Raw genomic sequence first — 17,932 nt, 5'->3', positions numbered from 1 at the left:
TAGTATGGCTGTACAAAATTCTTGTTAAATGTTGTGTAATGCAGTGTTGGAGATTTGACAAACAGTAGCAGTCTTAAAGGCCCAATGCCCTCATCCTTGCATTCACATCATTGGATATATACACTTGTCAAGAAATAGTTGTGTGGTTGTAGCACTGCAATTTATTGAAATTTGTCTGTGTTGCCGGCCAGTTTCTTACCAATATCATTTGATACCAGTTTTGATATTTCAAATGCAATTGGATCTTGCCGTTGTAGTATGATCAAATCTCTGATAGATAATTTGCCAACATCATTTTTGAAGCCAGTTTATGTACTGAAAGTGACCCTTCTTCATGTCTTGGTCATAGCTGTATACTGTTGTCAAACATGTGAAGCAAGCTCACCAATGCCAGGAATCTGGGGAGAGCCAGGAGTTCATCGATGATGTGGAATATCTGTTGGATGGACTCAATGACACAGAAACCATGTCAACAAGGTGTCTCAGGTGAGATGACACGGTAGAGTGGAATGGGTGGAAGCAAGTGAAGTGACAGCGGAAATGATCATGATTGAAATCTGATGATAATGATGATGGTGGTGGTAGTGGTAGTGGTGATGATGATGATGATGATGATGATTATGATCGTAGTGATAGTGATGATAATAATTATGATTGTTGTGATGATGGTGGTGATGAAGAAAGCAGTAATGATAGCCATTGATGGTTGTTATGATGATAATCATGATGATAATGATAAGACAGAAGAATGTAATAGTATTGATGATTGTGATGAAGATGATGATAGTGGTGGTTGTGGTTGTTATGATGGTTGTGATGATGTTCGAAGGTGGCCGAGAAAGTCATGAGAAAGGGAAAAATTATGTTTTCTATGACAATGGCTCTGCATGGCTGTAGTGCGATTGTAATGAAAATATTATGGTCATGATAGACCTGAATTTCATCATGACAACACCAATGACAATGGTACAGATGATCACCAAGTCCAACCAAATTGTTCTCTCTGTTATAATTCACAGTGCTGTCAGTTTAGCTAGCAAGTGTTCAGTTTCATCATTCCGTATGCATCTCCGGGCACATGGTATGGTCTCCAAGATCTTTACAGCATTGCATGATGCCGCCTCAAATCCAGTAAGTATAACCTGTTATCATGTCAGTGCACAATGAGGATGGATAAGAAAATTACAAACAGTGCATGATGGACTTCAGTAGTTCTATTGTTGGTATAGCACCCTTGTCAGAGTCTGCCTTGTGAGAAATAAGTGCAGTATCGTGACATGAACTCAGATTCAGCAGCTGTGTTCATAATTTCATGGAATGCCTAGGCGTAGCAATGTCATATGGCGAAAATGCCAGTTAGTCAAGATTGTGTTCAGTGCTGAAACATGACAGCAGTCTAGCTTCAACGCTTCTCACCTTTCAGTACTTTTGTCAAGGTCAGTAGGCCAGTGAATTTTACCAGCGTTTCCCAGTCATGTTTACTGGGGTTCCTGTTGGAATATCAATACAGTTACATGTAAGACAACAGTAATGGTTCTGAGACTCCCGCACAATTTTATAGACATGTACAGTGTATCTTCCCAACCAAAGCAAAAACTCTGCTTGTAAGTCGTAACAGTGGCTGTGTTTCAACATTTTTAATATCCATCTTGTGTGTTCTTGAGTTTTGAAGTCAATAAATTTTGATGCTGTATGCTAGAACAAGATCTGTGTGAGAGATGATTTCAGGATTGCGTCCTCATAAGTCAAAAAAGAAGTCAAGGGAGATAAAAGGTGTGACAGGTCAACTTTGCCGTTATGTTCAGTCTAGCAGAATGATGATAAAACCATGTCAATGCATCACGTAAATAAGACTAATTTGAATTTCTATCTTGAAAGGGAGCAATTTAAATTTAGTATCTGAATATTTTAGAATTTCAGAATTTGTTGTCAAATATCTATGTTCCCATTCAAATCTCAAATTTTTGATTGTTCAATTTCTTGGTCTTGATCAACCTCAGATGTTAATACAGAATGCCCAATTTTTGTTCTGAAATACAGCATGAGCATGTTTCATAAATGTCAACTGGCATGGCATAAACCATATGGTATAATGATGCCGTATGGTATTTGAAGCTGTCAGAGGTGAAAGGTCAAAGATGAAGGGTTAAATCATTTAGATGAGTTTGAGAAAATTATCTGGTATCAAGAATGACACAGCATCCGTTTCCATTGAATCTCAGAGTCTAGCCCTGTGTACAGCAGCTCTGCTTTTCATGCTGAGTAAAGACCGATTGAACATGGATCTGGACAAGAAAAGTCTGGCATTGCTGGTCAAGCTGATGGATGCGGATCCCAAGGCATCTCCGAGTAAACTCAGCAAGGAATACAACAGAACCAAAGAGAAAGTCCGTAGTATATTCCAGAAGTTGCCTGGTGGCATGGTCAAGACCTTGGATCTCAATAGTATAACAGTGAGTTGAGAGATATTACAGACAGAGCAGAATGCTCGTACTTCATATTATTCAAATATTACAGATCATACACCTAGTCAGTGGTGAGAAAAGTATTTCTGTTCACAGTCACCGTTTCATTTGTGATGGGAAAATTCAAAAAATGGTTCTGAAATAAAGGTCTTTCTAAGCTGCATTGAATTTGCATTTTCTGTGATGCATTCCGTGTGTAAAAATTGTTTTAAAAAAAGGCACCATTCTGTTGGCTGGAAGCAACAAACCCAGTGCACTGTGTTCCAAGACCTGATATGATACAATCTTTTGTTGTGGTTCTGTCCCCTTTACAGACAAATTACCTTGCAATGGAGGCTTTACTGTCGCTGACTTCTAAGAAGGCTGGCGAGTGGTTCAAGGAAGAGCTTAGACTTGTTGGTGGTCTGGATCACATTGTACATTCAGGTGAGAATTGTTACAAGTCCCATAGGTATTGACATATGTATATACAGATATGGATGCTATTCATATAGGCTATTATTTGAAATGTATAAACACAAATTGATAGAGTCAGGGATTTTGCTTGGTTTTGGAAAAATTATTACTCTTTATGATGCTAAAAGCCATTAGTCACTCAAACTTTTCTCAATGAAACTTTCAAACATTCTCTCTTCAAATCAAGAATAATTAAAGCTGCAAGCAGCGTTGGCAGCACCCCAGCGGTTAACATTGTTTTAAAGTTCTTCCATTGATCATAATATGTGCAAAATGAGATTGGTAGAGTCTTTTGCTTCTTGTTAAGAAGGAAATTGAACATGATTTCATAGTTACTGTTGGTTTTACTAGTAAACGTAAGTTTTACGCAAAATCCAATATGGCGGCAAAACCGCTTGACAGATCAAAATGTCTTTTGCAAGCATGAAAGAGATCACTTCAAGGATGACATGAGTAAAATTTCGACTCAATCGGTGGTTTAGTTTTGGAAAAGTAGATTTTTGAAGATTAAATTGGTATTTTTCGAAAATCCAATATGGCGGACAAGTCACGTGACCGATCCAAATGTCTTTCGCAAACTTGAAAGAGATAACTCTAAGGATGACATGAGTAAAATTTCAGCTCAATCAGTGTTTTAGTTCTGCAGAAGAAGATTTTTGAAGATTAAATTGGTATTTTTTCGAAAATCCAATATGGCGGCCAGATCACGTGACCGATCGAAATGTCTTTCGCAAACTTGAAAGAGATCACTCTAAGGATGATATGAGTAAAATTTCAGTTCAATCGGTGTGTTGGTTCTGGAGAAGAAGATTTTAATGATTAAATGTGATTTTCGTAAAATCCAAGATGGCGGCCAAATCACGTGACTGATCCAAATGTCGTTTGCAAACTTGAAAGAGATCACTCTAAGGAAGACATGTGTAAAATTTCAGCCTAATCAGTGTTTTGATTCTGGAGAAGAAGATTTTTTGCTCACGTGTTCACACACGTGAGCATATGGTTTAGCCATGTCTGTCTGTGTGTGTGTCTGTGTGTCTGTGTGTGTGTCCGTGTGTCTGTATCCCCATTATCTCAAAAACGGCTGAACGTATTTCAGTCAAATTTGGTAGACATCTTCAGAATTCAAATGGCTAGAACTGAAAAGGTTTTGGTGGGCGTGGCTTGCATACTTTTTGTTAATTTGCATAATTAATGATTTTAGAGAAAACAGATATACATTAAAACAAATGCACACAATTTGATGAGATTTGCTACAAATGTTGATCACACCAAGATATATCAGCAGTGGGAACCATTAAGGGGTGACGTGAAAGATAATTGCTAATTTGCATATTTAATGAACTTTCCTAATTAGAGATATATATCTGATTTGACATGATCAAAATTGACCAAACTTGCTACATGTATTGAAGATACTATGATACAATATTATTGAAAGTCATTTAGCATTTTCTCTTCAGTAATTCCTAATTTGCATATTTAATGAACTTTCCTAATTAGGGATATATATCTGATTTGACACGATCAAATTGACCAAACTTGCTACATGTATTGAAGATACTATGATACAATATTATTGAAAGTCATTTAGCATTTTCTCTTCAGACAATTCCTAATTTGCATATTTAATGAACTTTGCTAATTAGGGATATATATCTGAATTGACTCGACCAAAGTTGACAAAACTTGCTACATGTATTGGAGATATTATAATACAACATTATTGAAAATCATAAAGCATTTTTACTTCAGTTAATTCCTAATTTACATATTTGATGAACTTTGCTAATTAGGGATGTATATCTGAATTGACTGGACCAAAATTTATGAAACTTGCTATATACATTAAAGACACTATGATACAACATTATTGAAAGTCATTTAACAGTTTTACTTCAGCCAATTCAGAATTTGCATATTTAATGAATTTCCTAATTAGGGATATATGTCTGAATTTACTTGATTGTAGTTGTTGAAACTTGCTATATACATCAAAGATACTGTGATATAACATTATTGAAAGTCAAAAGACATATTTTTACTTCAGCCAATTCCTAATTTGCATATTAAATGAATTTTCATATTTTGGGATATTTATCTGTATTGACTTGATGAAACTTGCTATGTACATTAAAGACAGTCATTAAGCATTTTCTCTTCAGCCAATTCCTAATTTGCATATTTAATGAACTTTCCTAATTAGGGATATATATCTGAATCGACTTGACCAAAGTTGACAAAACTTGCTACTTTTATTGCATATACCATGATACAACATTATTGAAATCATTAAGCATTTTTACTTAAGCCAATTCCTAATTTACATATTTAATGAACTTTGCTTATTAGGGATATATACTGGGATTTACTTGATCAAAGTTGGCAAAACATGCTATGTACATTGATGATTATACCAGGTTAAAACAATATCAAAAGTCATTTCACATTTTCATGTCAGCTCATTTATAATTTGCATATCTAATGAGCTTTCACAGCTCGGCATATATGGCTTGAAGGACTTGGCCAATGGTAATTACACTTGCTATATAAAGTGGAGATACAATGACAGCAGTCAAAGAACTTTAATATTTTTATTTCAGCTTATTACATATTTGTATACTTCATGACCTAATCGGCAGTGATTATTGTTCATTATGTTGATCATAATACTTTCAATGAAGTTGTAAACATGTGGCAAAGGTTCAATTTACACAATTGCAATATATAATGAAACACGTGGGCATTTTCAGTTCATATCTGGTTGAAGATGAAACTGCGATTTTCGCAAAATCCAATATGGCGGCCAAATCACGTGACCGATCGAAATGTTTTTCGCAAACTTGAAAGAGATCACTCTAAGGATGACATGAGTAAAATTTCAGCTCAAACGGTGTTTTGGTTCTGGAGAAGAAGATTTTTAAAGATTAAAAGGGTATTTTTCGAAAATCCAATATGGCGGCCAAAGTCACGTGACCGCATGCGATTTTATTTACAAAATCTCAAGACCTTAGGTCATGCTTGCTATGTAAAAAAATTCAAATTGACCAGACCCCTAGATCATCAGGAGAAGCCGTTTTTAGGTTTTTGGAAAATCCAATATGGCCGCCAGGTCACGTGACCAATAAAAATTCAAGGGTCAGGTGCACCACTTCTCATTGGCCCCCATCATTGTACCAAGTTTGAAATGTTTAGCATAGGCGTTATTCAAGTTCTAGGCTGGCAAAAATTGACACAAGAAGAAGAAAGAAAAATTCCAACGAAACCAATAGGTGCCCAAGCTTGGGCTTGGGCACCTAGAATGAAAATCAAGGATCGTTGTACAAAGTTTGGTACTAGAGAAACAAATTACCTAACATTTACCTGTAGTTGAAATTCAAAATGGCTGCCATCCGTGTGTCTACTGTATGGGGAAAAATACAATTTTTTGGTTTTTGAAAAGCAAAGATGGTGAAAATTTTATTTACCCCACAAGCTTCAAAATGAGTGCCCATAAGTGGTAAGCCAAAAGAATATTGCAAAAATTTGAGTGTCCAAATATCTGTCCCCAAGATGCAATTTACCTCAAACTTCTCCAACCATTACCTATTATATCTGTCAGACCATTACATATATATAGGAACTGACTTGTTTTGCTTACTTGCACAGTGTAAGTGATTGACACCTGTCATGTATCTGTTTGCAAATGCCTCAATGGCTGCAGTGTTTACCTCCACATTGACATTTGTATGGTTTGTTCACAGTATGCAAGGCAGTAGAGAGCCTATCAGGAGTCAAGGACACTCTGAGTGACAGGATGGTTGACACCTTGAAGAAGATTGAGAGGTGCCTTCAAGTCTTGGAAAATGTCACTTTTATGAATGCAGAAAACCAGAGCTATCTTATAACTTTTGAAAACTTTGTACTGGTTTCCTCAGTGACAAGGTAAAAGTTCAAAGTTTTAGCCCTTTAACCATAATGGTTTGGCCCAAATCCATTGTTACCAATGGTGATTGTGGACCTGTTCACATGGAATTTGGGTGAACAGCTTACACTCTTACTGTTGTTCATTGTTGCTTATTTCATTATTTGAAAATACCGTAGGATTTTGTTTTAAGTTGTCTGATAAAATATAAGTGCAGGTTCATGTGTGCATTGTCACTCCTAATTACAGACTTCTATTAATTTTATCACACATTTTTCGTTTGTAGTTAATTTTGAGTAATTTTGAAATTTGTATGGGCTGAGAAGTTTCAAGGATATGATTGGTGTCTTCCTGAAATGAGAGTTGAAAATAGATATTTCAAAAGGTGAATATTGAAAAGAACCAGGAACGCCGGCGTATGCTATTCTTTTACCATTTCAGAAAGTAAGGGAAACTGACAAGAAAAAAGATTAAGTGAATCACTGGCGGTACATTTGTTTCTTGTATGCTTCCCAAGTAATGTAAAAGAAGTCAAGTGTACCAATCCTCATGTCCACCTGAAGGTGTCCAAATGTAAAATTTAAAATGACATTGCAGTTTACACTTTTGTAATCTCGGTATACAGGATACTCAGAGTGTGTGAAAAGTTTGTACAGATATATCCTGAGGATGAAGAGGTTGATCCGGAGGATGCAAGTAACAGCAGGGAGCCAGGACCAGCTGTAAGACATTGTATGCTGGCCGTTCTCAGAGTCTTGCTTAATCTTGCTCATGATAATGGTAAGTTGTACAGCAATGGTAATACTTGAAGAATATTCTTGATAGTTTTATTGATGTAAATTTTAGCTCCCACATGCCAATCTATATATAGCAGTGGAAGCTATTGTTACAGGCTAGAAAAATGTCCATCTTTATGTGTGTACATGTGTATGTCTGTCTGTCTGCATGTATGCCTGTCCACATCAAAACCTTGAGAACTGCAGCACTAACTGTCTAAGTATTTGGTGTACAGGTGCATCATGGGGTGGAGATGTGAATTTGTTCAACATTATGTGACAAACTTTTCATGTTGTAAAGTTGTGAAATCAGGAAAACACCAAATAACATATTTTATGTCCAATTATATGACTGTCAATTCATCAATATTTAAAAAGGTACTTTGTCAACAAAGATTGCAGTATCCTTCTTCATTCCAGACTCTAGAAGAAGAACTTATTTTAATGTTGCCTGTGTTCACCTTAAACAAACAGTATGAAAGTGACAACATTTACAAAATTAGTATCATGTGTATTGATAGCTATGTATTAAAGGGCTAGTGGCTGTAACTCATGTGCCTTTTTTTTACAGTCTTTATTTTCATGTCAACAATATTTTCTTGTTCTACTCATGACAGCATGTTGAGATACAATTCAGTGTATAAATGTACAGACTGCATTGTTGTTATTGACTAGTGATTTCTGGTCTGGATTAGAATTCAAATGGAAACAATCCTGGTGCATTTTACACATATAGACGCTGTGTTAACAAGCTATATAGGAGGTGTTTCAATATGTTTTTTGGAGTAAAACAAGAATCTACAATAGATATACAAAACAAAAACTGTGAAAAATGATCGTAAAAGTTGTAACCACTTGCCCTTTAAATAAGGCTGAAGAGATGGTTTTACTGGTGTGAACTTTTTCCTATCATTCTATTTAACCTGTTCACACCATGGTTTGACCCAGAGCCATTGTTATCAAGTGTAAGCGTGGATTATTTACCCCAGTGCACAATTCAAAAGGCTTTGTTTTCCAATGTTGGCAGAGTCCCAGCAATGTTTAACAGGTCTTTTTTTTTTTGAAACAGGTCATTTGACCTCCCAATGGAAACAGCGCCCTCTACCATACCTCACACCTTTGAATGTTAATGAGCTGGAGCAGTTATGCCTTGCCTTTTTCATGTGTCACGACTTGAACTACCATCTCTGCTCTGTCTATGGTTTGAACATACTTTGTCTGTCATTATTCTGCCACAAAGACAGTAAAAGTGACAATTTGCACTTGATACAGAAATGAATATACGGAAATGAAAATTGATGACTATGGCTTAGTTTATACATATCTTATATACTGAAATTTTTCTTGCTTTATAGAATGGGGGAGTACCAAGATGGGTGAAAAGGAAGGTCTTATATCAACAGCACTGTGTTGTGTGCTCCAGGCTCCACAATACGTCCCTCCTAGTCAGAGATTTGATATACTTGTGCTGGTGAGTAATACAGTCATCCCTAGCTTTACCTTTTAGTTCCAGTTCTTTCATGATTTGAATGGTTCAAAGTAAATTAGTTTTAAAGGAACCATGAAATGGTCTTACACACAAACGTTAGGATCAGTCTCAGTGGCTAGTGGATGCAATATGTTCATTTCCACTGTCATTTATTTTATGCAATTACACAAGATAATTGACAGGCAAAAGAGTAAAATTGGCATATTTGTAAAGTTCTGAGTCGACTTTTTTCCCCATTCTGAAGATTGCCCGATCTTTAAGCATGTATGTAAATAAGGTATTTCAACCCCCCTCCCCATAATGTCAATGAGACATGGCCTGTTTGTGCAATATTCGATGTTTCAAAGTATATCAATCATAAAGGGAGCATGAAATGGTCAAACTTTTAGGAGAACCATTTCAGTGTTATTTATGGTCTGCTATCCCTAATTTGAGTGCGAATATTGTCCACTACCTCCTTCTATGCGGTCCACTACAGCCGGTGGCATCTTACCTGGTGCTAGGCCTTGCTACAAAAATTGTCATCTATCAATTGCCAATTTTGCAAACGGTACAAGCTTTTCTGTCAAAATACCATTGTGAAACCTCCCGTAATGTTATTCCAATGTATATTTAAATGGGACAAAAAACCATTTCATTTGCCTTTTGATGCAGTGTACAATCCACTTTCTATTCATAACTTAATCAATTGCAAACTTGATCAAAGAAAAAAAATTTGAAGCTTAGGCTGTTACATACGATGATGCATTCAAATGCAGTGTGGGATTTTAATGGCAGCGACTATGCAGTCAAAATTTTATTCTTATCATACTGCAATGATGAATGTGTATCAGTGAACCGCTGAGTGAGCTGTTAGTCATCAGAAAAGAAAATCATTTTATCAAAGATTTAACTTGAATGTGATCTACTTCTCCTGTCTGATTTTATAGAGCCTTGGTCTGCTGATTAACCTGGTTGAACACAGCGCTAAAAACCGTAAAAGTCTGGTAGCAACGAAGACTCACTTTTCTTACGATTCCCAGTCTGAAGATGAAGATGGCAGCACAGAGGCAGAGGTTTCTTCAATTGAAGCCCTTGTACAGGTGAGATACCATGTATTAAAACATTGGCATTTGTACCTTTGATCTTTTTCACTGAATGTATTGTCAATCATTCCCATCTTAGCTCATTTACACAAAAAATTGTTTACAAGAATAAAATTGAATTGTTCACAAGCCCACCAGGTGATGTTCTGAGGCTTGCAACATTGGTATTTGTAACTTTTCCACAAAGTGATATTTATGCTTCTAGCTCTAGTATGTTGAACCCATTCTTTTATATTGTGGTGTACGGTTTCATGAGAGCTGTATGCATACAAACGTTGTATGGCGCCACCAGTGTTGGGTTTTATGCATTGTCATTTGTATTGAATATGAAACACAAACTTATCTGAAGTTGTTTTTACACAGGTATATTCATTCCGAGTATTCCAAGTGATCCCTTCCTTTTCACTCTGTTTGTACTTTGGGATCAATCTCTACAGTATGCAGGAAAATATTTGAGAAAAGTGCAAATTTCTTCCTCTTATGGTCCTGTTTGTTTCATTGAGTTTATATTAATTCATCATTTTGTCCTGCCCACAGTTATTTCTTCAGAGACAGAAAGCTGCCAAAGACGCTGAGAGCCAAAACGATGCATTCAATGATCCGGAACAGTTGAATGATAAGAGCGGGGAGTGGATAGAATCGGAAGAAGGTCTGGAATGGGTTGTTATCCCGGAGAAAGGTGAAAAAGATTTACAGGAATCAGAAGAACAAATTAAGAAGTCCATCACGAAAGGTAAACGCCTCTGATCATTAAGTCAATCTCTTGTTTGAAACTTTTTATTCAAGAAGTACAATTTCCCAGAGAAGCATTGTTCCCAAAACACTATACCATACTCTGGAAAAGTAGTGCTTCAAAAAACTTCAGTCATGGCGATTGTACCGTATATCCTGGAAAACTTATTTCCCAGAAAGTTAACACTGGTGAGGTTGGAATGAACATTCTGTTGATTTCAGGATCCTACAATTAGTCTGCCATGTAATGGAAAAGCTTGTCAAAATTGAATCGGGAAAAGTTTGTCCTTTTCAGCCACCTTCAACAGATCAGTGTGGTCTTGGCTCTGGTATTCATGGCTGGGGCCAATCCATGACTGATAGCAGTGGTAACTACCTGACCAGGTATATCTTTATGATTCTTAACTCAATATCTTTGCAGCTCTCCACAAAGCCGGAAAACACATGGAAGATAGTATAGTTGCATCCTACGTAGCATTGCTGGTTGGTTGTCTTATACAGGATAGTAGGGTAAGTTGCTGCGTAGTACCATCTTATTGGAAATCAAGAAAATTGAACCGTATTTCTTATTTCATGTTGCGGTTGCTGTGTTTTACTATACATCTGATTTCGAAAAACTGTTCATAAAAATTTGGTTTTTGTTTGTTATTCAGTGTAACAAAGCATAATGTTGTATTCTTTATATTCATATGCTTACAAGAGATTTTATTCATCTCTGAAATGCGTTCTTGGATATGATGTATATAGGGCCAACAAGTATTGTACACGTGCCTGACATGTAGCAAACATGAGAGACACTGTCGGTTATACATGATGCGCACTCTGTTGAGACAGTATGCTGCACTTTTGTCTTTACCATGCCATTCATGTAGCTTTTGCTGTTAAAATCTCTATGTGTTTGAAGGTGACATTCGCAAGGTCGCCAACTTATCTTTTATACTGTTTGGTTTCAGCAAACACTAACAAAAGTGAAGCAGGTCTTACCCAATGGGGATTTTGCCGGCATGGTTGAAATGTTGAATAAATTTCTGGATTTTATGAATATGACGGTAAGTACCAGAATACATTCTATGGACATGAACTTTAATCCAGACAATTCACTGATTTTTTGAAGTTGTGTGTTTGTGTTTCATTGCATTCCCAATGTTTTGTTTTCTGACAATCGGTGTTAAGGCAGATACTTTTGAAGAGTAACATCATAGTTGGCGGATGTCTTTGTGACCAAATTTGTGTTTCAAGTCTGAGATGGGGTTAAGCTGTTGAACAAAACTCATGTTTGTTGAAATTTTCATTGTAAATCACTGGATAATATTTATTTATATGAACTTCATTAATCTGTCCTCCGACATGTGACACATTTAGATATAAAGTCCTAAATGAAATTGAAGGCAATAAAAAAGCTTACGGCTACCTTTAGTATTTTGAAAAAATGTCATATTCATGGGTAAGAGTCTTTTTATTTCTGTATGTTGTTTATTGATGTAGTTAAGGTAGAATGTGCGTCAGAAAGTGACATGCACACTCACAAACTTTTATAGTGCTTTCTGGTCCACCACTTGTGAAAGCTTGTTTTGAAGCTGGTGGCAAGAGTAAGGTTTCCACCGGCTTAGTTTTGTGAAAATTGCAAGTTTAATTTTTCCCCTCAGGGTTCACACAGCGATTTTGAATTTGTGAGTTTCGAAAAGTAGTACCAACTTTTGCACAGTGACCCCAGATTTTTTGTTCTTGTGTAAGAATGGATGAAAGTGTTGGTGAGGAAAGTGTGAAGAAAAGTCTCAAGTCGATTTCAAGGCACATACTACCTTAACTATTGAAATGAATTATGCTACTAGATGGCAGAAATTTGACCACCTTTTTGTTTGACACCCAAATAACTAAGCAGATTTTCTTTCCTCTGTTTCTGTTCTATGAGGCCGAACAAAAAAAAATTGTGCTGTTCTGATAACCCGACATACCCTATTTTTTACCTGCTGAACCTATACTTTTTAGAGCCACGTAAACATGGAAGTAAAAAAAGAAAGAAAAAACCTGTAAAATCATGCGTTCGTTACTTGGCATTTGCTTGAACGAGGATGTCTTTTATGTTCTTTTCCCTTTTATATGTATGATACATTTTTTCTGGAAATGTTGTGGCCAGGCCTGAACCCCTGAAAAAAATGCATATTTAAAAATAAAAATATTTTGGAAAAAAAAAATTCTGCCAACCTACCTACCCTATTTTTGAAAACCATGGTATTGGAACAGCACAATTTATTTTTGTTGGCCTGATATACAATAATTCATTGCTATTCTATTATGATTGCAGACTGCCGCTGGTACCAAAGGAAGCAAGTCAATATCAAGGGTGATAGAAGTTCTTGAAGCAAGTTGAAGCAACGCTCTCTGCTTCAAAGATATATAAATTATTGAATCACTACAAAAAAATAGTTTCAGTTTTGTCACATTTGTATTTATGTATTGGCAAAATTTTTAAGGGGAAATGTATCAAGTAGAACTAAACAATATTTGTAGAGAATGTTTTCAGCTTTTGGCCAGTATTTTCAGTTCAGTAGGCGCAATCTGATGCCTGCTCATGTTTAAGTATATATAATTTAAGGCTTTTAAGGGGACAATGAGTTTGCAAAGAAAATTATTGGGCTGTACTTCTATGGACTGCAAAGCGGAGTGGAGTTGATAAAAAAACTAACCATTTTGTGCAAGTAATGAAAAAAGAAGTGTGTACATCATCATGAATGTAGTAAAATTGATTACTTTTAAGACGACAATGACCCTTACATAGTCAAACGCACTAAATACATCTTGTAAATTTGATAAATGATTACTTTTTTGTTTTGGTTGTGTTTTGCCATGGGGCGCAGTGCTTTTTAACTTGTTCGGATAAAGTAGAGTTAATTGATGTCATGTCCCTGGAGAAGGTGTGGACAATTGATATCACAGTCAAAAGAATTTAAAAATTATGCATAAAAATGGGGTTTTTTTGTAGCAATGTGCTGACAGCTGGCGACTCTGATGATCTCATTACTGTGAGAGAAGGGCAGATTGTTTGCAAAATGAAAACGTTTTTGAAAAATAATGCTTAGTAAATAGGTGGTGGCCTTCTTTTTAACTATGAAACTAACATATTTTCTGGCCTTCTGCAAAGTAATTGCAGCTGAGTACAGGGCTAATATGCCTTCCAATTGAATCTTATGAACCTGCTGATACTTAGTGAAGTTGTGTGTGTTGTATCATCATGGTTGGCGGTTTCTGATTGGTCAGGTTTGTGTCATCATGGTTGGCAGTTTCTGATTGGTCAGGTTTGTGTCATAGTTGGCATTTTCTGATTGGTCAGGTTTGTGTCATCATGCTGGCAGTTTCTGATTGGTCAAGTGTGTTGTCACCATGCTTTGCCGTATCTTATTGATTGGGTCATCTGACACATATTGCAGACACTGGGAATGACAAGCACTTGGTAGCAATTCTCCTTCAATTTTGAGTAACAATTATTTTCTTGACGATAGTATCAGAGAAGGAGATTTTTTACCCCTTCATGTGGAGATTTTGGTACATTCCATGTTGTTTTCAATAGCCTGGTTAGGCCTTTTTATTTTGTTAAGTGAGTGACACACAAGGTTGAAAGCAGTACAGTCATACACTGGGGTCAATTGACATGACAAGATCAAACTCAACAGTGCTGGATTAGAAAATATTTAAAATCGAGGAGGTAATCATTAAATATTAAAGCTCAGTGGCATCATTTTACAAGTGGTATAGCCACAAACTGATGACGTCAAATCGCGTACACAGTGCACAGTGCCATAATTACAAGGCATCTGTGTTTTGTGTACGGCGATTTAACGTCACGAGTTTGTGGCTATACCACTTGTAAATTGATGCCAGCTCAGCTGTAATGCAGCGCTGTTCTCACAAAAGTTCCGCTGTATGTCAGCATTGCACGTTGATTTCAGCATGCAGGATAGGTCAACACTTTTACGTCTGTTCAATTTCACTAGAAGAATGGCGGTAGTTGCAATTAAAACCTGTATAAGTTTTTGGCGGAAGGGGCTTTAACTTGTCTCAGATTTTCATTGACAGAGACTTTAGAAAAGGTATTTGTATCTGCATAGTTGTTCTGTAGACGAACAGCTTTGATATTGATTTGGAATATGTAACTTGGTACATTTACCCATTTTAGTACCCATTTTAGCCTTTCCCTAACCCCCCTACCCCCTCAGCTGCCAATGTAATAATTGTACATAGATTTTGCATTTCTTTATTTCAATATTACAGGGTCTTTTTTGCTCCACTGCAAGCAAAGAGTGCGTAAACATGGCTGGTTTGCATGACAATGTCATCTTCTTGATACACTGGTGACCTCATGTTTGGCATCGTGTTTTTCACCATCAGTGATTGGTCAAAAATTCAATACACCTGTTTGGTGTGCAAGTATTATTGCATGCTCATTTCAACGTATGCTCATGATTTTCCAAACCTTGAGACTTTATGTAGAGGGTGGTTTATTTTGTTATGATTTGCATTTGCTGCTTCATGCCCCCTCTACATTTAGGTAACTTTTGATCTCTCCTCCCTTTGGCGAGACTCATTGTAAAGTACTGACTTTATATGGATCGCATTCAAGAAAGTGATAAGCAAATGTTTAGCGCCCTCTCCAGGTTGATCTTGAGTATAATTTAAAAAAAAAATCACAGAATCAAAAAATTATTTAAAATATTCACTTGTGAATCATGCTACCCTTGTGCTCATGCCAGCCATGTTAATATGTTTTCCTGTGTCTGTGGAGTGAACGAAAAATAATTTTCATAAGTGCCTTTTACATGTAATATAAAATTGAATTTCAGTGTGAACTCTGAAGAAACGTACTGCTAGTTGAAGTAACTTAAAAAAATTAAAAAAAAATTATGTGCATAACATTTAAGTTGTCTATTTGTAGATTTGCAGTTTTTTCTTTAAGAGTGGCTTTGTATCAGAGTCATTGCCATGTATAATTAATTGTAACGAATTTATGCTCTGGCCTCCTCGCTCTTACTATGTAAAGGGTCATGAGTCAAAAGTCAAAGGTTAGCAACAAGTGCAGTATTAGATGTGAATATTGTTGAGTCAGACAGGTTCAATCATGAAGAGTTCAACCATCACTGTAGGGTGACTATATTGAAAAAAAAAAAATGTCTGTTTCTCTTTCCTTTCTGGCAACCAATATTTTTTTTAAATTTCTGAACTCTGGAATATTGAACTCATATTCATGTACGGATTTTATTGTATTAAAGTTTCCATTGATATCAAGTCTGCTTGTCTAGAGATTTTTATTCAGGCTTTCTTGCTGGGAAAACAAGCCCTTTCTTATTCCAGACATGTTGTAGACTGTGTATAAATTTAATAAAGGTAGAATGCTACTCTGGAACAGATATTCATACTCTCAAAGTTTACAATTCTTTTCTGATCTACTTGTTAGGGGTTCCTTTAAAAGCTCTTGGAGTAAGAAAGATTTACCCCACAGAGTTAACCCAGGGATGGAATGCAATTAATACAGGTATGGCGCCCATTTTAATTTTAAATATCAGCAAATGTCAGGTAATTTGTTACTCTAGCAACAAACTTTGCGTGGTGACCCCTGGTTTTTGTTCTCGATTTTGTAAGAGAATGGTTGACAGTTTAATTGTGGAAAGTTGGGATAAACGTTTAAGTCTTTCACTTTTGAGGCTCATAATACCTTAAAACATGATGATGTAGGTTACAGCCTAGTAGAATTTGTAGCAGTTGTAAGGATGGCCAACAGGAAGAGAGAGAGTTTAGTTGTCAGCCTCACACGCCTCAATCTAGATAACCTGTGGTAAGCTCTTTCTACATTTTCTGGAAAATTTAAAAAGTACAACGAAATTGATGATAGCAGAGCAGAAAATGTCCATGATTGTGGATCACACAACAATGTACCATGGAGTTCTTAACAGTTTGCTTAATGTGGCTATATTGTTTATGAAAATTACAGCTGTATACAATCAGTGTTATTCTGTTCTTTTCCTGTTAGAAGTTTAATATTGTAAAGAGAAAAAAACTCATTGAATCACTTTTGTCATACAGGATTAGAAAGAAATGTGTAATTACTTTTGGCCCAATGCTTTGTTATCATGTTCCCTTGCTGACAAACATGTAAACCTTTGATAAAATCAATACAGTGTAGCAGACATGTCTGGGGGCAGTTTACAATAGTGAGTGAAGGAAAAAGTTGAAGGTTTTCAATTTGATGAAGAAAGAAGAACAGGAGATGATTGGATACCAGCGATGATGTGTGAAGTGATGAGTGTAATGTGACATCACATCAATCCAGCAATCATTATCATTCAAGGCAAGTAAATCACCAAGAAACAAAGCAGCAGCAACAACAACAACAATAACAACAACAATAACAACAACAAAACTGATAATATCGATAGTGCAATCTCGAACCACAAGTGGTTAAATTAGCGGTTCAAGATTGCATTATTGTGTTTGTTATTGTTGTTGTTGTTTTGTTTGTTTTGTTTTCTTGGATCTGGTGATTTACTTGCCTTGAATGATAAATATTGCTGGTATTGATTTAACGTCGTATTTCTAGAAGATATTTAGCCACGGAATAATTGGGCATCTTCCCAAAATAATCAGAACAAAAACAGCAATGTCTTGCATGCCGAAAACTCTTTTACTCCAGTGAACTTGTAACATTAATGACCTGAGAGACCCCATGTCAATCCAGAGTGCAGAAAACTGTTTGTTTTGTTGCTTTTTTGTGCCCTGTCTTCACTTTTTCCAATATGGGTGGATCCTGTGTGGAAACAAGTTTGTTTGCTGTCATGCAAAATACTTTGTTTACCCTAGAACTCGGCCGTGTGAGGGCGCTTTATGCACCACCAAGGAAAAAGTTGTCTGCCGGAGCGGACAAAAAGTTCCCAAAATGGCCGAATTTTCGCTTTTTTCTCCCGAAATTCAAAGAAATAAATTTGATTTGAAGTTGTAGCTTATTTTCAAGCACTTGATCGGCCGTTTTGCAACATAGA

General features: G+C 36.2%; 1 protein-coding gene across 1 annotated transcript in view; it reads left to right on the top strand.

The window, feature by feature from the left end:
- The window catches only part of LOC139123270 (wings apart-like protein homolog), a 49,829-nt gene extending 33,644 nt beyond the window's left edge, over positions 1–16,185 (top strand). The window contains exons 5-16 of the mRNA XM_070689400.1: positions 350–486; positions 1,020–1,131; positions 2,223–2,453; positions 2,780–2,891; positions 6,662–6,842; positions 7,448–7,602; positions 8,954–9,069; positions 10,017–10,169; positions 10,710–10,905; positions 11,326–11,414; positions 11,858–11,953; positions 13,210–16,185. Of these exons, the coding sequence (XP_070545501.1) occupies positions 350–486; positions 1,020–1,131; positions 2,223–2,453; positions 2,780–2,891; positions 6,662–6,842; positions 7,448–7,602; positions 8,954–9,069; positions 10,017–10,169; positions 10,710–10,905; positions 11,326–11,414; positions 11,858–11,953; positions 13,210–13,275 (1,644 nt within the window). The 3' untranslated portion in view covers positions 13,276–16,185. The remainder of the gene's footprint in view (positions 1–349; positions 487–1,019; positions 1,132–2,222; positions 2,454–2,779; positions 2,892–6,661; positions 6,843–7,447; positions 7,603–8,953; positions 9,070–10,016; positions 10,170–10,709; positions 10,906–11,325; positions 11,415–11,857; positions 11,954–13,209) is intronic.
- Positions 16,186–17,932: the final 1,747 nt, after the last annotated feature.

This window comes from Ptychodera flava, chromosome 22, assembly GCF_041260155.1.
Source record: "Ptychodera flava strain L36383 chromosome 22, AS_Pfla_20210202, whole genome shotgun sequence".
Lineage (NCBI taxonomy): Eukaryota > Metazoa > Hemichordata > Enteropneusta > Ptychoderidae > Ptychodera > Ptychodera flava.
Note: the sequence above shows the minus strand (reverse complement) of the source record. Positions and strands in the feature narration are given on the sequence as shown.